At 36.7% G+C, this 21,806-nt stretch overlaps 2 protein-coding genes across 2 annotated transcripts in view; one reads left to right on the plus strand and one right to left on the minus strand.

The window, feature by feature from the left end:
- Positions 1–320: 320 nt before the first annotated feature.
- LOC133862808 (xylan O-acetyltransferase 1-like) lies at positions 321–4,089 on the plus strand. Its single transcript, XM_062298682.1, has 5 exons — positions 321–1,343; positions 1,467–1,638; positions 2,269–2,468; positions 2,569–2,727; positions 3,425–4,089. Exons 1-5 carry the CDS (start codon positions 664–666, stop codon positions 3,771–3,773), a joined length of 1,560 nt encoding a protein of 519 aa, XP_062154666.1. The 5' UTR covers positions 321–663; the 3' UTR covers positions 3,774–4,089.
- Positions 4,090–4,503: 414 nt separating this feature from the next.
- Positions 4,504–21,806, minus strand: part of LOC133862807 (anaphase-promoting complex subunit 1) — a 32,639-nt gene continuing 15,336 nt past the window's right edge. The window contains exons 20-37 of the mRNA XM_062298681.1: positions 19,448–19,519; positions 18,464–18,557; positions 18,310–18,392; positions 18,092–18,148; positions 17,878–17,955; positions 17,612–17,733; positions 17,359–17,519; positions 12,604–12,680; positions 12,407–12,520; positions 12,168–12,269; positions 11,298–11,438; positions 10,207–10,380; positions 9,886–9,949; positions 9,605–9,744; positions 9,380–9,525; positions 8,354–8,432; positions 7,872–7,970; positions 4,504–5,455 (exon numbers count right to left, since the gene is read on the minus strand). Of these exons, the coding sequence (XP_062154665.1) occupies positions 5,057–5,455; positions 7,872–7,970; positions 8,354–8,432; positions 9,380–9,525; positions 9,605–9,744; positions 9,886–9,949; positions 10,207–10,380; positions 11,298–11,438; positions 12,168–12,269; positions 12,407–12,520; positions 12,604–12,680; positions 17,359–17,519; positions 17,612–17,733; positions 17,878–17,955; positions 18,092–18,148; positions 18,310–18,392; positions 18,464–18,557; positions 19,448–19,519 (2,202 nt within the window). The 3' untranslated portion in view covers positions 4,504–5,056. The remainder of the gene's footprint in view (positions 5,456–7,871; positions 7,971–8,353; positions 8,433–9,379; positions 9,526–9,604; positions 9,745–9,885; positions 9,950–10,206; positions 10,381–11,297; positions 11,439–12,167; positions 12,270–12,406; positions 12,521–12,603; positions 12,681–17,358; positions 17,520–17,611; positions 17,734–17,877; positions 17,956–18,091; positions 18,149–18,309; positions 18,393–18,463; positions 18,558–19,447; positions 19,520–21,806) is intronic.

Here is a 21,806-nt window from a genome sequence, read left to right on the forward strand (position 1 = left end):
GACACACTTTCATTTGAACAAAGTTTTTCTTTTTAACATAGTCTATTAAATTGACATTTGTCTTTAGAACATGTGATTTTCATGTACATTTTTAATAAAATTAACAGAACATGTGACATTTATCGTTAGAGCATGAAATTCAAATGCATGTGAAAATCGCATGCTCTAATAATAAATATTAATTTAAAAAATTAGATTGGAGAAAAATTATTTCTAACCTATTTTGAAGAACGTAACTGCAAAGTAACATAAAATTAAGATCTTTATCTGATGCCATTTTAACACTATCTGTCTCCATAGAATCTGGGCTTCTGTTGCCATTTTAACACTTTTCCCTGTTCAATCCTCCCCTTCCAGTCTCATAGACAGTAACACTCTGTCTACCATAAAGCCAGAGCACACCTCCATACCCTTCATCGGACTGAGATTGGGACCGACTTGGGAAAGCTTTGAAACTACTCCTCTCTCTCTCTCTCTCTCGTTGTTTGTCGAAGAAGGAGAAGGAAGTAGTTAGAGAAGGACTATAAGAAAATGAACTGAGAAAGACAAGTCTCCTTCCATCAAAAGGCAAACCAGTTTCTTGAAGACAAGACCATCTCACCAAACCCCAATTAAAGAAATTAAGCTTAATACAACCAACCCAAGTTTCTTTTTTTCTCTCTCATGTTGCTCATTTCTTTCTCTATATTTCCGTCTCTCTCCCATTTCTTCTCCCACCCCACCTCTGTGCCTCTCTCTCTCATGCAGCCACCTCGCCGCAGAGGACCTCTGCTATTTTCCGATACAGGAGCGATGAAAGGCCGCAAGAACAACAACCTCTCCGTAGTCGTTGTCGTATTTTCGGTATTCCTGTTCGGGGTCTTCATGTATAACGAAGACGTGAAGTCCATTGCAGAGTTTCCATTCTCAAGGCCTAAACAAGAAATCCAAGAAGAACCGTCCAAACCAACCGTGACCCCCCATCAAGAAACTAACAACAAGGACGACGTTGGCAATGGAGTTTCGGTTTCGATGAAGTCGAGAACTAAACTCGAAAAATCCCAGGAAAATAAATCCGGGGAGAAACAGGACACGGTTGTCGATTTGAACTCGATATTAGGAAAGGAAGAGGAGCAAAAGATCGAATTTCCGGTTGTTGAGGAAGATGATGAAGATGTCGAATTGCCACCAGAAGAGTGCGATTTGTTTACAGGAGACTGGGTTTTCGATAACGTCACCCATCCTCTGTACAAAGAAGATGAATGCGAGTTTCTGACGGCCCAAGTGACTTGCATGAGGAACGGGAGAAAGGACTCTATGTATCAGAACTGGAAGTGGAAGCCCAGAGATTGTTCTTTGCCAAAGTTAGAGACTTTGAATTCTTGAATTCTTTCATATTCTTTTTTTTTTTTCTTTCTTTCTGTTTTTGGGGTTGTTGATTTATATGTTTGTGCTTATTATGGTTAATTTTGTGTGTTCGTGTCAAGGTTCAAAGCAAGATTGCTGCTTGAGAAGCTCAGAGGAAAGAGGCTTATGTTTGTAGGAGACTCATTGAATAGGAATCAGTGGGAGTCCATGGTTTGTTTGGTTCAATCTGCTGTTCCTGCAGGCAGGAAGAGCTTGAAGAAATCTGGCTCCCTTTCTGTTTTCAGAATCGAGGTTCGTACCTCTTTCTCTCTCAGCTAGTTAAGAAATACTTTCTTTTTTGTTTTTCTAATGATGATAAATCATAATGATGAGACACGAGTTTGCTTCTTATTGGTTCTTTATTGCTTTTTGCTTCACCCCAGATTGAGATAAGAATTCTTTGATGCATACATAGGCCCGCCAAGTTAGACCGAGAACATCGCCAATTCACTTGGCGTTTTCAAATGGACAAATAAACACAATTACACAAGCAATTGTGAATGTGTCCACAGGAGGCCTCTCACAATTGGAGGGTTTCCTTTCACTTTCGGAGGCGAGATTGTAGGGACCTCGATCCAAATATTAGAGAAAATTTCTCAAATCTAGTTTATTAAATTGATATTTATCTTTACAACACGTGATTTTTACATGCATACGTATTCTAAAAACAAATATCAATTTACTAGACTGAATTAATAAATAAAAATAGGTTAAAATTTTTTCTCCCATCTGGTTTGTAAAAAAATTCTGTCAGTTTTCAAATCTTAATGGGGTTAGAGGGAGGTCACGTAACAGAGATATGTCATGGTAGTTGGTGGACAAGAACTGGCATTGCTTTGGAATGCCGGCATGAACTTATAGTGAACACGTGTCAATTTGTAGGGCTATAATGCTACAGTGGAGTTTTATTGGGCTCCATTTTTAGTTGAGTCAAATTCAGACGATCCAAATATGCACAGCATATTGAATCGTATAATCATGCCTGAATCAATCAAGAAGCATGGAGTTAATTGGAAGAGCGTAGACTACCTGATCTTCAACACGTACATCTGGTGGATGAACACTTTCAACATGAAAGTTCTGTAAGTGCTTACCTAATTTTGCTCCTTCTACGTGATTGATTTTAATCAAGTAAAATCATTGAGATTGATTTCTTTTATTTGTTATCTGATGATGGAAAAGGCGAGGATCGTTCGATGAAGGGTCCACAGAGTACGATGAGATCGCACGGCCAGCAGCGTATGCAAGAGTTTTGAGGACGTGGGCTCATTGGGTGGACCAAAATATAGATCCTAAACGGACAATGGTCTTCTTCAGCAGCATGTCTCCTCTGCATATCAAGTAATATTTAATTCTTTAATTTTATATTATCTAATGATTTACTGGGTCTCGGTTTTCATTTTTCTTTAAACGGAAACAATAAAACATAATTTTGATAAACCAAGTAAGAGATCACTAATTACCTTGTAAATAACAAAAATTTTCTCCAACCCAGCCTATTAAATTGACATTTGTTATAAACTCTAAGAACATATGTCAGTTTAATAGATTGGGTACAAAGAATTTCATCCAACCCATTTCAAAGGAAAATGTTGTCCCCATGTAAATGACGTAGAATTAACCTATTTTGAAATGTTATAAACTATACGTTTACTCCATTTTTATCCCACTTTGAATGAGCCTTTGTTTTTTTTTTTTCTTTTAAAAAAAAAAAATTATTATTACTAAACCCTGCACGCCAGCATAATAGGTTAATTTTCCTTTCAATTTTTTATTCAAATCCAATTAGGCCTATGAGAATTGTTGAGAAATTGCACTGACCTCAGCCATTTACCTTCACTAATTATTGCATTTGGTGAGCCCCGGTGGTTGATAGTAGATACCGTGGGCCTGTGAGCTCTAAAAGTATGATGAGACCTCACCTAGGTCTTTTTCCGATTTTTGGTTGGTTTAACCACTATATTCTTCTTAATACTCCAATCATTATCATATTTTTGAAATTATTTATCCTTTTTGGGACCTTTCGGCAATTTAATAGGAGCGAGGACTGGAACAACCCGGATGGCATAAAGTGTGCTAAGGAGACCACCCCAGTTCTAAACATGTCCACCCACTTGGAAGTAGGCACGGATCGAAGGCTTCTTGTTATTGCAAGCAATGTGACAAAATCAATGAAAGTAGGCGTCCACTTCATAAACATCACCACCCTTTCTGAGTACCGAAAAGATGCACACACCTCGGTCCACACCATCCGTCAAGGCAAGATGCTAACAAAAGAACAACAGGCTGACCCGGCCACCTATGCAGATTGCATCCATTGGTGTCTTCCCGGGTTGCCCGACACATGGAACGAGTTCCTCTACACACGTATTATCTCAAAATCTTGACGTGCAAATTCATAACTATTGTCCATCCATTAATTTTTTTGTTGGGTTCACTCCCATCTCAGTTTTTGTTCCCCTTGTAAGCCCATGTAATTTCCCTTCAATTTACTCCTTTAGCTTTCTAGGGCCTTGATTCTAGGGTTGAACCATTGAATTTTTTGGGTTCTGCTCATTTGGTAGGTGGGAGTTAAGCATGCCAGATTTCTGCCAACTAGGCAAAATTTGCCTAAGAGAGACCAAAAAATGGGCAGTTGACACACCTATCGGAATTGTTCAATGCATACCAAAGAAAATAAAATAACTACAAATTGTATGTAAAGCACAATTGCTTGGTTTTGCATATTTACTTTTGTCTCCGTTCAAGTCCAAATCTAGGTCCATGACGGATTGGATAAAGATCTCTATTATTAAGCAGCCCAAATTTGGGCAACTTAAGAGAAGGGACTATAGCACCCACCTGTCCTGAGCGGCCTAGGATGCAGAACCCAACTATCTAGGGCAAGTGAGACCTACAACCCTCTTTCTTAAGCTGCCCAAATATCTAAGAAATTCAGGTAGCCTAATAACTGGATATCCCAATTCTTACGAATCAACCCAATGGTCAATTCCAGTGGGAACCAAACCTATGTAATTTTGCCACCCTAAGTTGTGGCATTCGTCCAATCTCCATGAAAATTTCGCTACCACAAGTCTAGTCATTGTTTCATAACTTGGGCAGACGTTGTTTCATAACTTGGGAACAAGTCTAGTCACATACTACGAATGACTTGGATACAACACAGCAACAACGCTCAGCCCCACACACAAATTGCTGGTGACAATCTGATACACTGCCCATTTCTTCCCTCTTATTAAGCTCAATTACAAAAAACTGAAAACAACCATACAAGAGGAAGTTACCAGGACATGGAAACAGCCTCACGGCATACATGTATAACATGTGATCGGAATAGATACAAAAAAAAATAAAAATAAAAAATCAACCATACTGAAACAAAAAACCAGTAATAATTACTAGAAGACAGCCATGGCAATGGTAAAGAGTATGGGTAAATAGCGTGGCTGCACCTACTGGTGGTGGAGCTGCGGTGGAACCATGTGTTCTGCTTGAAGGAGCTTTCGCGGTGCCACAAGATGGCTGCCTGGGCTGGAAAGTGGAGAGGCGGTGCTGCTGCTAGTGACGTTAATGGCTAGTTTTTGACCTAAGTCGCAGTGGTAGTTGTAGATGCTTGTGAAGTAATGCTCGCCGGTTGTCTAGCTATCACCCTCAAGACATAATGCAGGACTCACACTGCTGACTGACAAGAAGACAAGTACTCGTCTATCTCACCAATAGCGACGATGTGAGTGCTGGGAAATAACAAACGCAAGAAGGGAATCAAAGATGACGACATGAGCTTGGGTTTGATTTTCTCGACTGCTATCTTGATCACAGATGGAGCTGGTACCCCAAACCACTGAAGGTACCATGAAAGAAGTATTGAACCTTTCTCTCCCTGAGATCCCCCAATTGGCCACCTTCCAGAGTTCAAATAATTACCGAAATCATCCTTCAATGCTGGAGAACAATTTAGGAGCTCGTCCACCCGCTTCCTAAGAGACCCTATAAATTTAGATTGAACAATGCCACCTCTAGAAGTGGTCAATCTTCCACTTAACAGAGCCTCAGCGTAGGTCAGTGCAAGCTGTAAGCAGAAACAGGCAGTGAAAAATTATTCCCTTGATAATTCGTGAATAAAACTAGAGATCGCCATAAATACCGAGCAAACTAAATGTGGAAAAGAAACAGATCCGTAATGAATGGCAACTGTTCAGCAAATCCAACTAATCCCAAGTCAATCAACAATCAACCAGCAACAGTTCTTTTTCTGACAAAAGGCAGCATTGACACAATTATCCAATTCTTAGAGGTACAAGTACATAGAAACATGTAGCCATAACCATCTAATTATTATCTTATACAGCTCTCTCAATAAAAGATGATAGAAGAAATCAGAAACCAGGGTGTTTGATGGGGTTTCTACTGTATTTTGTGGGGGTGTTTCTACTGTATTTGGATGGGTTTCTACTGTATTTTGGGTGTTTGATTGGGGTTCTACAGTATTTTGGGTTTCTTATGGGTTTTGGAAGTTATGGGTGCTTAGGTTCTCGTGAGTTTTCTTGGGTTCTCTTTTGTGGGTTAGCAAAGTTGTTCCTGTGCAGACATCCTGTGTACTTAGGGGTGCCTTACGCTTTTTTAATAAAATTTTCTTACTTAAAAAAAAATAAATAAATAAATAAATCAGAAACCAGGAAAGAGTAGATCCAAATCTCAATTAGAGACATCACCAACCATAAAGCCTCTATAAAAAGGATGAACTCAGTAAGAAATATGCAGAACTATTGTAACCTTTGTACGATACAAATATATTCATTGAGCTATACATTGAAACTAAATCATTCAATTATACAGTGATCAACCAGCTTGCTTGAAATTTATACCGATGTACATATTTTAAAAGGTGATTCACATTACTAATTCTAAAAGCACCAAATAAAAAAGGAGGAAAGGGGTAAAGAAATGTTTAAACATTGATAGTGAGAATCTCTAAATTAACTTAGGAATGCATATGGAACATTAAAAAAATAATAATAATAAATAAGGTTCAGATCATATCTTGAATAAGAAAATTTCCAGTAAAATCGTAATTGGGGATACTACTCATTGTGACTTCAAATGTAAGCGGCTTCTGTCAGAGAGGCCATCTCAATTGGTAGGCATGTTAAGAACTTATGAACCATTATCAGCATGCCTGGATTGTTTTCAAGTAATTTTTAGTCTTGAGATAGTAAGCATACTAAATGACACATTGAAAGTGCGGGCACTCTGAAAAAACTTCAATGTTCCATTTCAGTTGCATTAATGTATTTCGTCCCAAGTAGTACACAATTTTCTTTGTTTCTTTCTTTTATTGATGGATTGTAAGTTACACAAAGCACCCAGTGGGTCATCAACCCATGATCTCAAAACAAATATCATCTTTTCATCCTTTCTCTTCTTTTTTCCTAATTGGATCTTTATAAGGGGGTCGTAACTTAGATTTGTGACAAAGTTTCAGACGAAAAGGAAGGATCTTTATCTGAATTTTGTCAGTTAACCAGTTTTTCAGAAATTATTTTTCTGACTATTAAAAGCTATTATAGGTGCATTACATGGATTTCTTTATTCCAATACTGTAAATCCTCGGACCATTCAGGAAATTGAAATAATAGTATACAAAGAATATTTTTAGCTATTATTAATGAAGGTGATACAATATATTTTCTAAGTATTGATTGGATTACTAATAAAAAATCCTTGACCTTGTTCTTGTAATGGAGAAAATGCCATGAAAATGTACATCCATTGTGTAAACTTCTTCCAATCATGATAGCTATACATTCCATTAATGATAAATAATAACAAAGTAATAGTAGAAAAGAGCAAAAAAAATTAAAAGGTGCGAAATCAATGATATGATCAATTATTGACCAAAGCTTAATTAATGACCCAAAGTGAAACAATAAAATGAAACAGCTGAGATCCTGGCCCTACAAAATAAATTTGTCCTCCGGTTCCATATTAAAAAGAACCAGAACTGGCACCAATATTGTGAGTCAAGTCATGATCTCTGCTTCAGGTGACCTAAATGTAACAATCCAGCATCCAATACCAAGTAATACATACAGCTAAGTATTAATAGTATATGCATACATTTCCACATCAGTTAAAAGGTCAAAAATCATCCGAGGCTATATATAAAAACTTGTTATAATTATTATTTCAATGGGGTAATTCGGTTTTATCTATCCAAATCCGAATCCAATCTGATTACAATCAAATATTAAGAGATTCATTTAAATTTGTATCGTCAAAACTGGTTCGATATGATAATAAAATCTCAGCTGGGTCCAATTTGGATTGGATCCTCCCAACCACTAGTCCAATTTTGGTTTCTTATCAACTTAAAAGCAGAAATCTAGTTGTTTCAGCACATACCCAAAGAAATTTGTGCAATATCTTGATTTTCAGAATATTGACTTGGTTCAATTAGAAGAACTGCTAGAACTTCGGGAACGTACCTTTAGACTAGAGATAAAGAGTGAGTCAACAAAAACAACAGTACCACTGGTAACTTGATCAGCCATAGATGCAATTGTCGTGTATAATGACAAATAGACCTGCACAATATCACGGCACGAAGAAAAGTGAAGTTTCCATAAAGTAGGAAATGCAATCTGGCAAGCATTCAATAAAATGATGCAAGCATAAACAAGTTACATTTATTCCATCAAAGAAAAACTAAAGGTCTATTTGGTAAAGTTTCAAGAAGTGTTTTGGGTTTTGAGAAGAGTTTTGAAAAAGGTGAAAATTGAAAATTGATTTGGTGGGAGCCACGTTTGAAAAATGACTTGTATATGGGGTCCACAGAAGACATTTTGACTCAAATAATCACAAGATAACAACACTTTTATGCTACCACTATCAGGCGAACTAACTTGGTTATTCGTTAAACTGTAGAAGGCACAGAAATTTGCTCGTCCTTGCCAAATTTTATAGTTACCTGTAGAAGAGCTGGTCTGTCCTTGCTCACGCACTCAAATAATACTTGCAAGCAAAATTCCTGGAAATCAACATCAGATCTGCAAAGATTTTCAATGAGCAGAATAAAGAAAAAAAAGAAATGAATCCTCTGCTTAAGGTGAGAAAAAGAAAAGATAGCAGCATAATATGTAACTCAGTTAGCACTATTCTGATAACTCTTGACATGTTCAATTAGAAGGCTGATTCATTCTACAGCAAGTGCAGATTTTAGCAATCCATAACCAAGTTAAGCATTGCATACATGAAATACTTTTGTACCAATCCACTCTATGATGTACTGCTCATTTGTTCCAAACTTCTATTCCATATCAAAATTAAGTGTTTGGTTATTCTCAACTTTCAGCAATTTTACCTACTATAAGCATATTTCATGTGTACGTATATATGTATTCATCTACATTTGTGTTAGTCAAATCAAGAATAATAATCGAACTGGGAGAGCTTGCCAGGATGGCTTGGTTCCATTTCTTTAGCAACTTTCAGCAATGTCAGTTATTCTACACCTTGTTGGAAACTAGTATCAATCTGCACTATTCGTATGTTATTGAAAAATATTCTTAATTTATTATATTTGGGGCTTATCTTTAAATCCAATAAGTTACTAGATCTCTTGAATAATCCTCTCATTCTTAGCCAATTAAAATGGAACCCCAAATGTTTCCATTGGGAAAAATAATTACCAATAAAATGCAGTTCTGAACTGCATTGTCGCATTAAATATTCTTAGAAGGCAATGCTCAAACATGCTGTAATGAAACAAAATTCATTGCCTTGAATTCCTGAACTTTGAAATGGTTTACTGTTCATGATCATCGTATATGTAAATATAATACAAGGAGAAAACAAATATACAAGCAACCTTATCTCTAGAAAAAACAAGAACATGAGTAAATTTCACAAAAGACCAACATTAGAGGGCTCTTAAATCCGAGAAATCAAAAGCAACAAGGCTGCTTAAACTAGAGGTGAATACAAATATACTTGCCTGCTATTCCAGGAAGGGTCACAGCAGAGTTGTGCAAAAGCTATTAAGCTAGGATCAGAGGAGAAGGTACTGACCAACTGATCAACTGTTACAGAACTAGGCCCATTGCAATGGACAGTACTTGTAGAGCTTGTCAAGCCAAATACCTGGATTAAAGATCACTTGATACCCACTGAATGATCTTAGATAAAGCAGTAAATTGTCTATATATGGAAAATTACCAACCTTGTGCATTGCCCGGGATAGCAGAGACTGACAGCCCACAGGATCATCAACATACGAACAAGCGGCAACCTTTCGTTTGACATACAGAATGCCAGAATTAAATGGGTTATTCTTGTCCCTGAAAGTCCACCAAGGTTTATCTGTTGAAAAATAAAAATTTAATCTATCAGAAGCATCTTAAATTACAATGAAGTAATCAAAGCAGAACAGTGGTTTATCTGTTAGACATTAACATGAAAAAAAAGAAAAAAAAAAGATTCAAAGGAGTGGAATCCAACTACCTTCAGGGTGAAGTTCTATTACTTGAGGCCAGTACCGAGGGCCGCAAACACGTATTGTCTTCAACTGCAAGCAGCATATCAAATAATCCTTTAGTCCCAAAATAACTTTCCCCGGTACAACAAATTTAGCTGAGAAGATTCTATCCAAGGTCAATCAACCATGAGAAATGCGCAAGGGAAAGGAAATCAAAAGGAATGTGCAACTCCACATGCAAGTCCACTAGATTTCCCACAAAAGATTCTGATTTTAGTTGAGGGGGAGAGCAAGATAAGGAATTATGTATATCCTGCAGAGTTTCTTTATGAACGTATGGAACTTACCACAGCACGTTCTGGCAGAAGGCAAGGGGTAACCTCACAAAAACTTGTTTCTGCATAATGTTCAGTCTCCCTAGTAGTAACTTCAAGAGGGGCATACACCGGTAGACCAGTGTCAACATCAACTGTCTGGACCCAGCGAGCCTCGGTAGCAAGGACGTACAAGTGACGGAATGCCTGGATATAAACTTGCTTCAGAAAAACAAATAACAGTAACAATTGGATAAAGTAGGAAGGGGAGAAGCGTGCTTCAAGCCTACCATCACAAATCATAGATGCAATACTTTGGGCCTCTGCATCAAATTAATCTTAAAGAATTGCTATTATTAAAAAATCTAACAGGCTAACCATATTCCTTCCACAAAATAGGTAGGAAAAGTTTCACATTTTCTGGAATTGAAAAAAGATAACAATTAAATTAATCATGACTAAGAAATATTCAGAAATACAAACTGGCAATCAAACAGAGAAAAAGAGAAGGTTGAGGGTCAGAGGTTCGACCAGGGTCAAACAGCGATGCTAAATATAATAGGTAGTACATTTTACTTTGATCAATCAAAAGTTTGTTAATAAATAAATATTTATATATACTTACATTCATCGAGCTCATGTAATATATAATCATATTAAAGTTTTTGCCATATTACAACAAGGTCCTTAGTAGCTTGGTGGAAGGTAATTTAATATTAAGTTTGCGGCACGGGTTCGAATTCACTAAGATGACCATCCAAGGATACAATGTGGGCACCCAAAGGGCGATTGGTAAGATTCTCCTTTAATTGGCAGACTTGAAGTCTGAAATCACATGTTATGAGATTTATAACGGTTGACAGCTGAACTGGCCAGACCCGTTCGGGCCAGCTTTTTATCACAGAAATGGTCTCAGTAAACTGGACCGGAACTTAGGCCAGTTCCCCCATTAACCCAGTTCAACCAGCCGATCCAGTTTTCAGAGGGACTGACTTAATGCACAGTTCAAAACCAATTTAAAATTTTTACCACAACTTTGTTGAGCTTCAAACTATTCCCAATTTATCTGTGAAATTTCTCTACCATATATTCCTGATCTTTAACTTAATCACAGATAGTCATACCTGAAGGTGGCATCGATTGTCATTTGGTCCGGTAGGCAAGCGTGGATAAAGAGTGATCAGTAAAGAAGCAACCGAACTGTTGCTTGTTGAAAATGTTCGCTTCCCTCCCCCAAGAAACAAGAAACCAATGGCTAAGCTTACCTACAATCATGTGAAGTATCAGCAGAAAGCCAATCAGTATAATTTATCTCTCAACTTCAAATGAAAACATTTGAACATTGTGCTGTTATCGAGCAAGATGCCCGCCTGAATGCAAAATCCACCACAAATGATAAATGTAACCAGATATATCTTTATGTCAACAGTGACCCAATCATGTGTCTAATGCATTCCATATTATTTTAAGACTGAAGGGAGCTTATAGAAATGTTGAGCCTCTTCCTCACATAACATGAGAAAAGATTTGACCAGATTTTCATATCACAAGGGGCTCTGCAAGTAATACAGTTGAAGGAAGCAGAAAATTACCAAAAATCCACAGTTATCGTTGCCTCAGTGATTAATGACAGCATTTCACAAGGCAGTGCAAGCCTGATTAATATCTTACTTGAAACAAAGGGAAACATCTTACTTTCCCTTCAATGAAAAGCATAATCCATTGTCCTGGATCAAACAATCAATTCAAATTTATCCTTACCATTTTTTTGTAACACGTTTCTTGGTTTATGATCTTAAAGTTCATGCAACACATCCAAAAGAATTTTTGTATCCATAAGGGCTTGCAAGTTTTTCTCCATGTTCCAGGAGAATCATGAAAAGCCCATAACAAATCCATTGGTGGGTTTGACATCTCATGATATGATTAAAACAGTGAAGATGAGCAGTTCTAGAAACAATATGAGATCTGATGAAAACTAAACAAAAACTTACTGCCATCTGAATACCGTAATTAGCATGGCCATCAGCAGAGTTTCTGCTGCGGAGAAATCTCAATAATCGAAAGGTTTGTAGATGTCCAGAACCAGCCATAATCTGCTCCCTCAGAACATTTGTACCAGGCAATAAGCCACGATTATCATTTTCAGAACAGAAAACAGCAAAATTTAATAATGATGACGATGATATAATAGTAATAGTAAAATTCAAAATCAAACAGTACTTTCATTTACCACGGAGAGGGAAAGAACAATGAGGTGAAGGCATATCTCCAATGTGCCCCTATCAATGTACTGAGACAATCCCTTTGGGAAGGTATTTCCACTTATAGCAGAAACAGGCTTGATCTATAAACATTAAATATATCACTTTTCTAAATAGACAGATAAATTTATGTTAAAATTAAGCAGCCTCATGCTTAATGTCAAACCTCATTAAGGAAGTAGATAGCATATTCATAAAGTAACTCCTGTGCATCTCCATTCTTTGTACCAGCAAATCTCAGCCCTGAACATGATGATAATAAACTTCAAAACATAGATAACAAAAACAGATCTATCTTTCACTTCTACGAATTTGCTGCAAGAAGATTCACAAGGAAGCAATAAAAGAAAACAATGGCAACCATAACAGTAAGAATACATCAGATAAAAACAATTGGAAAACTTGTTGAAAAATGCTAGAGGTACTAAATCTTTTACTAAGAAATAAGTACTAAGATGATGTAGAGTTTATTCATTGATACCCGTAGCATTTCTTTTTATTAATTGTTTTGATCATCTCAATGAATATGCTTCACATCATCTTGGTACCTATCTCTTAGTAATAGATTTAGTACCCCTAACATTTCTCAAACATGTTTAGAACGCTTCTAAAACATTGATCCAATGATTCTAACATGTTAACCATGTATTTAACATGCTAAATCAACCAGCCAAATAATTTTTGAATCAAGTTAAAGAATCAAAAACTTCAACATGAACACATGTTGCTGAAAATTGCAGCAACTGTTTTGATGCAACAATTTAATCATGCATTAATCGTGCATCTAGCCACTTGGGATGATCCAATCAACGTCCTAACATGTTAATAGACATGCCAAAGGACCAAAGTCGATCATATTTGACTGACGGGCTGCTGGAAAAATTTCCGCAGCAGCACCAAGTTAACGCAGTATTGCCGGAATGCCTGAAGTTTCAAAAACTTCAATCCAAGCCATGCTTTCTATGAAGCCCCGCTCTGATACCAATTGTTGGGATTATGTGTATAAAACATAGCAAAAGAATCCTAGGAATTAGCTTTAGGAGAGCATGGTATGGATTTATGCAATACAAAAACTATGCACTATGCACTTACATAGGGCAATTTGGCTACTTCTTGGTGTAGGGGGCTGATTTGATTTTCTCCACCAAACTCACTCTGCACAGCTAGGGTTAGGGTTTTGAGACCCTTATACCTTCTCTCCAACGCCTTATTAGTGACCAAAAGAGTGGGCTATGAAGTAGTGTACATCTTATGCCTACATAAGTTCCCTATTTATAGGCATATTGAAGTGATAAGTCTTGAATTATTCGATTCAAGACCCCTTAATTTGCATTTGTTAGACCTAGTTTGTGTTGTATATATAACGTTTTGTTGTAGTTTTGTTTTATGTCTTATTTTCAGGTCTTAGTTGAAATCTAGTTCAAAACACTTGAATTAGACCTGAAAATACATCAAGGGCAATTTAGTCATTTCCAGAGTTCAAAGCTGATCCTGAAAAGATGAAAAATTGACCAAGGCAAATCGATCGATCGATTATTTCTTCAGTAAAGAAATCGATCGATCGCATCATCAGTCAAAGAAAATTGATCGATCCAAAGTCAATCGATCGATTATTTATGCATTCGCAAAGTCGATCGATCAAACCTGGATATTTTCCGAAAAAATCTTAGGATGTCGACATGCTTTGTGAGGATGAAATGAATCCAATTTGGGCGGTTCATAGAGGATGTCGACACTATTTTGTGCGGCCAAAAATTGTTCTTTGATGTCCCCTTTGTAAATTAAATCTCTATATATATGAGATTAGGGTTTTAGGTTAAAACATGCATCTTTTGGGAGCTTCGATTGTCTCAGGTGTATCTTAGTTAATTTTAATGCTTTTCATTTCCTTTTGTAATCCGAATTCCATACTTTAAATATATTGTTTTTAGTTCATTTTAATCTTGTTTCTTTACTGTTTTTATGTTTAAATTAGTTTGATTATGTCTAGCTAAATCTCATCTTAGGGTTTGATCAAAATCTTTTCCAAAAGCCATGGTTCTTGATGTTCTTGAGTTTTTCCTGATATGTTTGATGATTGTGAAAGGCTAGAGGATTTCAAAACTCATGCTAAAAAGTTTTGTCTTCAATATTCCAATCCATTTATTCATGAAAAAGAGTTATACTTGTCTATGAGTTTTCTTGATTTCTTAAATAAAACCAACGTTCTTGAAAGAGAACGATGTCTTTTGCAATGGTTCTTTTTTACATGATATGTGTTAACTTATTAGAGTTACCTTATAGGGTATGCCAGGGAGCACCGGTCATTTCATACCTTTGGTAGTATAAAACGTCTTTCCATTGTAGTTTAATCTTTACATGGAATAGATCGGTGTGAAACTAAGATACCTTATCATTGTGGCCTAACTACTTATCAAAAAAATCATTGTGGCCTAACTAGAGTTTTCACGTATTGTGTATGCTTATTAGGATGTTTTATATAGTAAGCTAGGAAGCATTAATCACCCCACACCTTTTGTAGTGTAAACGTTTTTCAATTATAGACTAATCTTTACGTGGAATTGTTTAATGTGAAACTAGGTGCTTTATAACTATGTTCTAACGAAAGTATTTTCATGTCGAGGTCGTCGTAATGGTTGACACCCATTACGCGCTCATATCATGCATGTTAGGAAGGTCCATATAGACTTTAAGCATTTCATTGGTTGAGGATTAGATGAGATCAATATCCTAAGTTTCTTTTAAATTGTTTCATTTTCTGTCTTTATTACCTTACTTGTTGTAGCTTCAATTCTACAACCTTTACTTTTGTTTTCTTTTTCAAAGTCAAGTTAAATACGCTCTATAAGTATCCCGTTACGCAAAACAACCCACAATCTCTGTGGTTCGATAACCCTTGCTACAGTACAATTAATCCGTACTATTGCGAAGTGGTAAAACTTATAAATTTAAAATCCACGTAGCCGATTCGCGCTACCAGCAAGCTAATGGAAATTGCTAGGAAAAACCCTAACCACCACCCATATACACGGCCATTAGGGTTTATTGTGCTTGTCTATATTAGGTCAAACCCAAAATGGGCAATAATCAGCTTAGAGAGGGGCCTAAAGAGAAAAAAAAACAAGCTCCAATAAGCCTAGGACATTTGTTATCTCATGACTTGTCCCAGGTTACTATTAAATAAAATTGAATCTACTAAAAAATTGTAATTGCACTCTACAATTTTATTTTTTATTATTCCAATACTCCCAATGACTTCTTATATTTTGCATTTGACCCCTCCATGAAATAATCCGTAGTCAAATTAAAGTCATAAAATAACTGTTACTTTAATTCGCTACCTATTATCATTGAGTACCCAATTTAATCCCTTAATTATTATCATACTTGTGAAATCTCATTTCACTTTGTATATAAAGTTTTGCCCCTACTAGCTAGATGGCTTCTCTTGTATACTTTCTGTGTATTTGGGGGCGTCTTACGCTTTTAACAATATTTCGATTACTTATCAAAAAAACTTCGTACATAAAGTTTTAGTAACTCTTACTAAAACACTCAAGCCCAAGATTAAGTATAACCAATTCCATTAAATCTATCACAATAGAATATTTCATATCACTTTGATTAAATCAAAGGATTATGAATTCCATCTTGAGGAGTAGTGTTCCTACAATGCAATATGCGATCACCTAACACACCGAGATTTTGACCACGAAAGGTCTCACTCCTAAATGTATCAAAGTGATCTCCACTTCACATTTGAGCTCACATTCTTCTCAAGATTAAGAGTCAATGCTATAAGTAGTCGTGAAGTTAATCTTTTGACAATGTTATAAAAGAATAACTCACGTGGTCCGTTCTGTGCAGTGTATTCGCACCAACATATCAATCAAAAGTCTTTACTTCATATGATCAAAATAGATCATCATGATTGAAATGTTATAGTCTTATCAAATAGAATGTTCAATTCCATTACTGACTACGAACTATAATTTATAATTACAAGGTTTATGGTTTAAAATCTTCTGTGTGATAATATCATTAACACACCTTAAACCATATTCAATGCAACTTAAAGACTTTACTTGTATATGAAAAATAAAAATCATTAAATGCATATATGTAAACAGTAATATGCCCAATGTTCTTAAAATAAATCATCAAATAGACTTTATTTAGTTGAAACTAAAATGTCATACAAAGTAATTGGACTTTATGGCATAAGCCCTAAAATAGGCAGGTGTTGCGACTAGGCAACCAGAAGCTTCACTGTGTACAGATGGCCCCAACGGGCAACAACACATCAACAGAGCCATCCGATAGGTTCTAGGGGAGTAGTGTCTTAAACAAATTGATGACCGTATCGAGATTGCCCTCATTGACTTTACAATGAAGGTGAAACATACATTCAGGGTATTGGTTACACCAACGCATTTTGAAGGGCCACCCCAATTAGTTGGAATTACAGCTTAGTTGAGTTGACTTAAGAGAGCAAGAATTCACTTTAAAGAGAACCCATCTTGGCTTTGAGGGTTTGGTTGGAACTTTCGGAATATGTCACTAAGATCTTTTCCATTTAAAGTGATATTTCTTATATATCTTTTTCTAGACACGAAGGCTGAACCACAGAAATAATCTTGTGTTTTGGCATTATTGTTCTCGATTGTTCTTTTACCTTAAAGCACAGATCCTATCGCAGCATATCTTTATAGGTACAACGTTTTATGAACTTTCTAAATCCTAAAGTTCTATGAATTTTTCCAGTATATCACGCTGATTCTTTCAAATAACACATTAAGTGACCATAGACAAGAAGTCTCTAAGATGATGCCTCCAGGCCAGAAATGATATTTTTACAAAAACTAAGGACTGACCCATGACAAAAGTTACATTTCATATAAACAAGGGAATAACAGCTTACCTAGAGAAATACATGCTCCAGTCACAATATTAACATAAGCCTGGACAAATGCTTCCACTTCCATATCATCAATATCAATGGCATCAACTCCGAGGCCTTTGACACCATTTTCGACAATTTCAGGAATCTGGGACTGAATCCAATCTTTAGAAGGATGAATCCTACAAGAAAACACCTTATCATCTTAGATCTAAAGAACAGCGAAAATGGTCACAAGTTCAGTTGTTGAAAGAGTTCATAAGACTAGCTGTACCTGCTCCACATTATCAGATTCCGAGCAATGACACGGAGCATTATGAAGTCAGGCCTCACATATTGCAAGTCAAACCGAGTATGAGGTATAGAAAGCTTTGACACAATTTCCTCTGATCCAGTCTGTTATAAACATGGGGCAAGAAAATCTTGATACATGACAATGAAAATGTGAGGCATTTTGTACTATGAATGGCCCAGAACTGATGAACTTGTTATTAAAAGTTCATACAAATCAACTCAGTAGCTCCTTTATGAAAAAGTTACCTTTAAAAACATTAAAGCAAGAGCAATTGTAGCTCCAGGTGCGGTGACATCAATATTGACTGCTGATGCGTCCATCATCTACAAGATAACAAGAGAGGATATAAAGAAATGCCAATATCAGTTGCTCAAAAAGAAGGAAATCCACAAATATGTTTTTGACACATGGTTTAAACTATGGAAGAGTGAACACTCGAAGCTACGTAAATCACACTACCTTCACAGCACCACGACTTTGTTCCTCTGTTGATAGAGTCACAAAAAGGGACTGCTCCTGGTGAAGAATAAAACCAAAAAGAAAATTAATAATTCAAATTACAAGTAACATAGACCAAATAGACTAAGAGAATTTAGATACCAGCACTATAAATTCAATAACACTAATCAAGATTATCTGTGAGGAATAACGAATAAAACGTAAATTCAACAGCATACATTACAAATTTCTTTGCCACCAATGTAGTGGAACAATCGATCAACTATTGCATCCATGCAACCAAGTGCATCTTCACCCCGACCTTCAGTTAACATAGCACTGTTAGCTAAGATTAACAAAATTCAATTAATAGTAGGGTCTAACTACTCGTACCCAATAAAACAAGACCCAGTGAAAATCCTGCAGAAACAGCATAACCCTCCCTTTCAAGAACATTATCACCTCCACTTCTACGACCAATTTCACCCTGTAAAAAGAAATCACATACAAGGCCAACTAGAATATCTGATAAAGCTAAATAAAGATGCTTATACCCCGTCGAAGTAAGGAATCATGGCATACATGTATGAAATAGATTCCATTTTGTGAGAGTTGAAAAAGCCCTATGTTGCTGAAACGTTCTATACATCTATCCTTTCTCACGGCATACTCATACTCATTTTCCTATACAATGAATAACATAACCCAAAATGTAGAAACAAATAGGACAAAATTCCATATTGACCCTACACTATGTGTCTAATTCCAATTTCATATTGATTGTTTCAGTGTAGTCCTTAAGATTTTAAAAGCAGCCCGTATACCTTTAACTTGCCTTACCGTCACTATGCAAATGACAATTTTTTTTAAAATCAGCCTCATACTACCCTTAACTTGACTTACTGTCACTATATAAATGACAATTGCTATTTAGCAAATGCATTTTATACAAGTCCTTATAATACTTATATGCCCCATTAAGTCACATGCTGATCTCACAAAATCAAAACATATAAAAACAAGTGACATGTACGTGAAGAACCACAATGTTATCTATTTATTCTACACTATTTTAATATATTCTGATTTTGTGAGGCCAGCATGTAGCCTTACATGCCATGTCAGCATTATAAGAGCATGCATGCAAAAGAACATCTGCCAAATTGATAATTATTTTTTTCATATTGATGATAAGATGAGATAAAGATAACATTGAGACAATCTTAGAATTTCAAGGACTGAATTGAAAAAATTGATAGTTCAAGAATGAAGTTGGGGTTTAGTACCAAAAAAAAAAAAAAAAAAAAATCATGAGTAATCTATTAATATAGCAACAAGACAAAATAATAATAATAATAAAATAAACATAAAAATTACCAATAGAACTTGCATTGCATGCGGGTCCGCCGATCCTTCATGAAGAAGCCCAAGTGACATTAATGCTGCTGACTGGACCATCAACAAGAGAGTGCAAGGTAAAAATCAATATTGGAGAGTTCACAAATAACCCTTCAAATCAGATTCTACTAAACAAAGTATCAAATGCATCAGAATCATGCAAAAGCAACTTGGAAGTTGTAGGTAACCATATTATCAAATTTGGAAACATATGGGTAAAAGAAAGTATAAATGCGTAGATTATTCATGTGCATGTGCAAAAGATAAGTAGCATATATTTTTTTATAAGTAATCGAGATATCATTACAAGCGTCAAGTGCCCCCATGTCCACAGGAAATATACAAAAGAAGCCACCTATGAGCAAAAAGAACAAGAAAATCATGATAACTAGGATAACTAGTCACCAAATGAGAAACATAAGCAGCTGTCCAAAAATACAATGTGTTGAAAAGATAAAGATTTAATCTCCTCCAAAATCCTTTTGCGATCCTCAAAACTTCTATCATTTTTTTTCCTCCATAGACACCGCAAAAGTCACAAAAGCACCATCTTCCACACCAACACTCCAGGTGCTGTCCGCAGTCCACTAACAATCATACAAATCAACTAATTGTCTAGGCATAACCTAAGACAACCCAAATCGACTGAGGAAAACATTCCAAATGGTACACACCTCACAATGAAGAAGAAGATGGTCCACGGACTCTCAATTCTTTTTACACATGCAACACCTATCCACAATAATGACGCACCACTTCCGAAGATTGTCCATGGTAAGGATCCTTCCCAAAGCTGCTGACCACACACAAAAAGCCGCCCTTAACGGAACCTTAGTCCACTAAACACTCTCTAAGGAAAATTGGAAACCAACATGACAACCCATGACACTGTAAAAAGATTTAACACCAAACAACCCTCTTTTGGAAGGGACCCACCACAGCTTATCCTCCCCTTCCCATCTCATTCTCGCTAAATACAACACCCTAAAGAACAAGGCGAATGCATCCACCTCCCAATCATGAGCCGTTCTAGCAAAGCTCACGTTCCATTAAATGGTACCTCCAGAAAATTCCACTTGAGTCGCAACAGAAGCATCATTTGCACAAGCAATACCAAATAAAACTGGAAAGACATCCTTAACCTTAAGGACCATATCCCCACACCAAAGATTATGTCGGAATCTAACCTTGGAGCCATCTCCCACATCAAATCTGGTGTGACTACAAAACTTCCCCCAACCCCTCCTAATAGTCTTCAATAAACTCACCCCATACGCCCCAACATGCTCACCAGAACACATCCTCCCCATAAACTTCCATATTTAGAGTCCACCACCACTCTCTACCAAGCCTCCCTTTCAAGCGCATAGCACCAAAGCCATTTACCTAAGAGAGCACGATTGAACTTCAGCAAGTTCTAATCCCTAACCCTCCGTCAGAGATTGGCGTACAAACCTTGGACCAACTCACCATGTGAAATTTAAACTCTTCACCTAGCCCACCCCATAAGAAATCATGTTGGAGCTTCTCAATACGGTTTGCAACACTAGTAAGGATAGGAAAGAGGGACATGAAGTATGTAGGTAAGTTGGATAGGGTGCACTTGATAAGATTAATCCTACCACCCTTAGACAAACACAACATTTTTCAACTAGCCAAACGACGTTCTATCTTCTCAATAACACCATCCCATATTGTTTGGCCTCATAGGATGCCCCCAACAGAAGACCAAGACACTTCAAGAGCAAGGACTCAACCCCTCAACTCAGAATTCCAGCCAACCCAGCCACATTATCAATGTTTCCCACCGGAACCAATTCCGACTTGGCTAAGTTCATCTTCAAACCCGATACAGCTTCAAAGTTAAGAATAAGCTCCATAAGTTGCGAAGATGATTTGGGTCAGCCCCATAGAAAAGCAAGGTATCATCAGCAAACAAAAGATAGGAGATATCAGCCCATGTCCCCATAGAGAAGCCAGACAACAATCCTCGACTCAGTGCAGTTGAAAGCATCTTACCCAACGCCTCCATCACTATGACAAACAGCAAATGAGACAGAGGGTCCCTTTGCCTCAAGCCACAAGAGCTGCTAAAGAAACCCGTGGGAGAGCCGTTCACCAAAATCGAGAAACGCACTGAGAAAATACAATAAGCTATCCATGAGCACCACTTCACCCCAAACCCACACATTCTCAGCATGTAAAGCAGAAAAGCTCAATTAACATGATCATAAGCTTTTTCTTATATAAATATATAAGTAAAGTATATTTCAAAAAACCACAGAGGGGTGCAACTCAAAGTACACAGGATGTATACAAGAAACCCCTAATCCATAGA

Source organism: Alnus glutinosa, chromosome 3 (genome assembly GCF_958979055.1).
Source record: "Alnus glutinosa chromosome 3, dhAlnGlut1.1, whole genome shotgun sequence".
In the NCBI taxonomy this organism is placed as follows: domain Eukaryota; kingdom Viridiplantae; phylum Streptophyta; class Magnoliopsida; order Fagales; family Betulaceae; genus Alnus; species Alnus glutinosa.

Bases quoted from the DNA above. Each gene is read 5' to 3' on its own strand.
- LOC133862808 (XM_062298682.1), top strand. From the start codon at position 664: ATGTTGCTCATTTCTTTCTCTATATTTCCGTCTCTCTCCCATTTCTTC. The intron at 1,344-1,466 runs GTTAGAGACTTT...GTTCGTGTCAAG, and splicing joins AGAGATTGTTCTTTGCCAAA to GTTCAAAGCAAGATTGCTGC. The intron at 2,469-2,568 runs GTAAGTGCTTAC...ATGATGGAAAAG, and splicing joins ACTTTCAACATGAAAGTTCT to GCGAGGATCGTTCGATGAAG.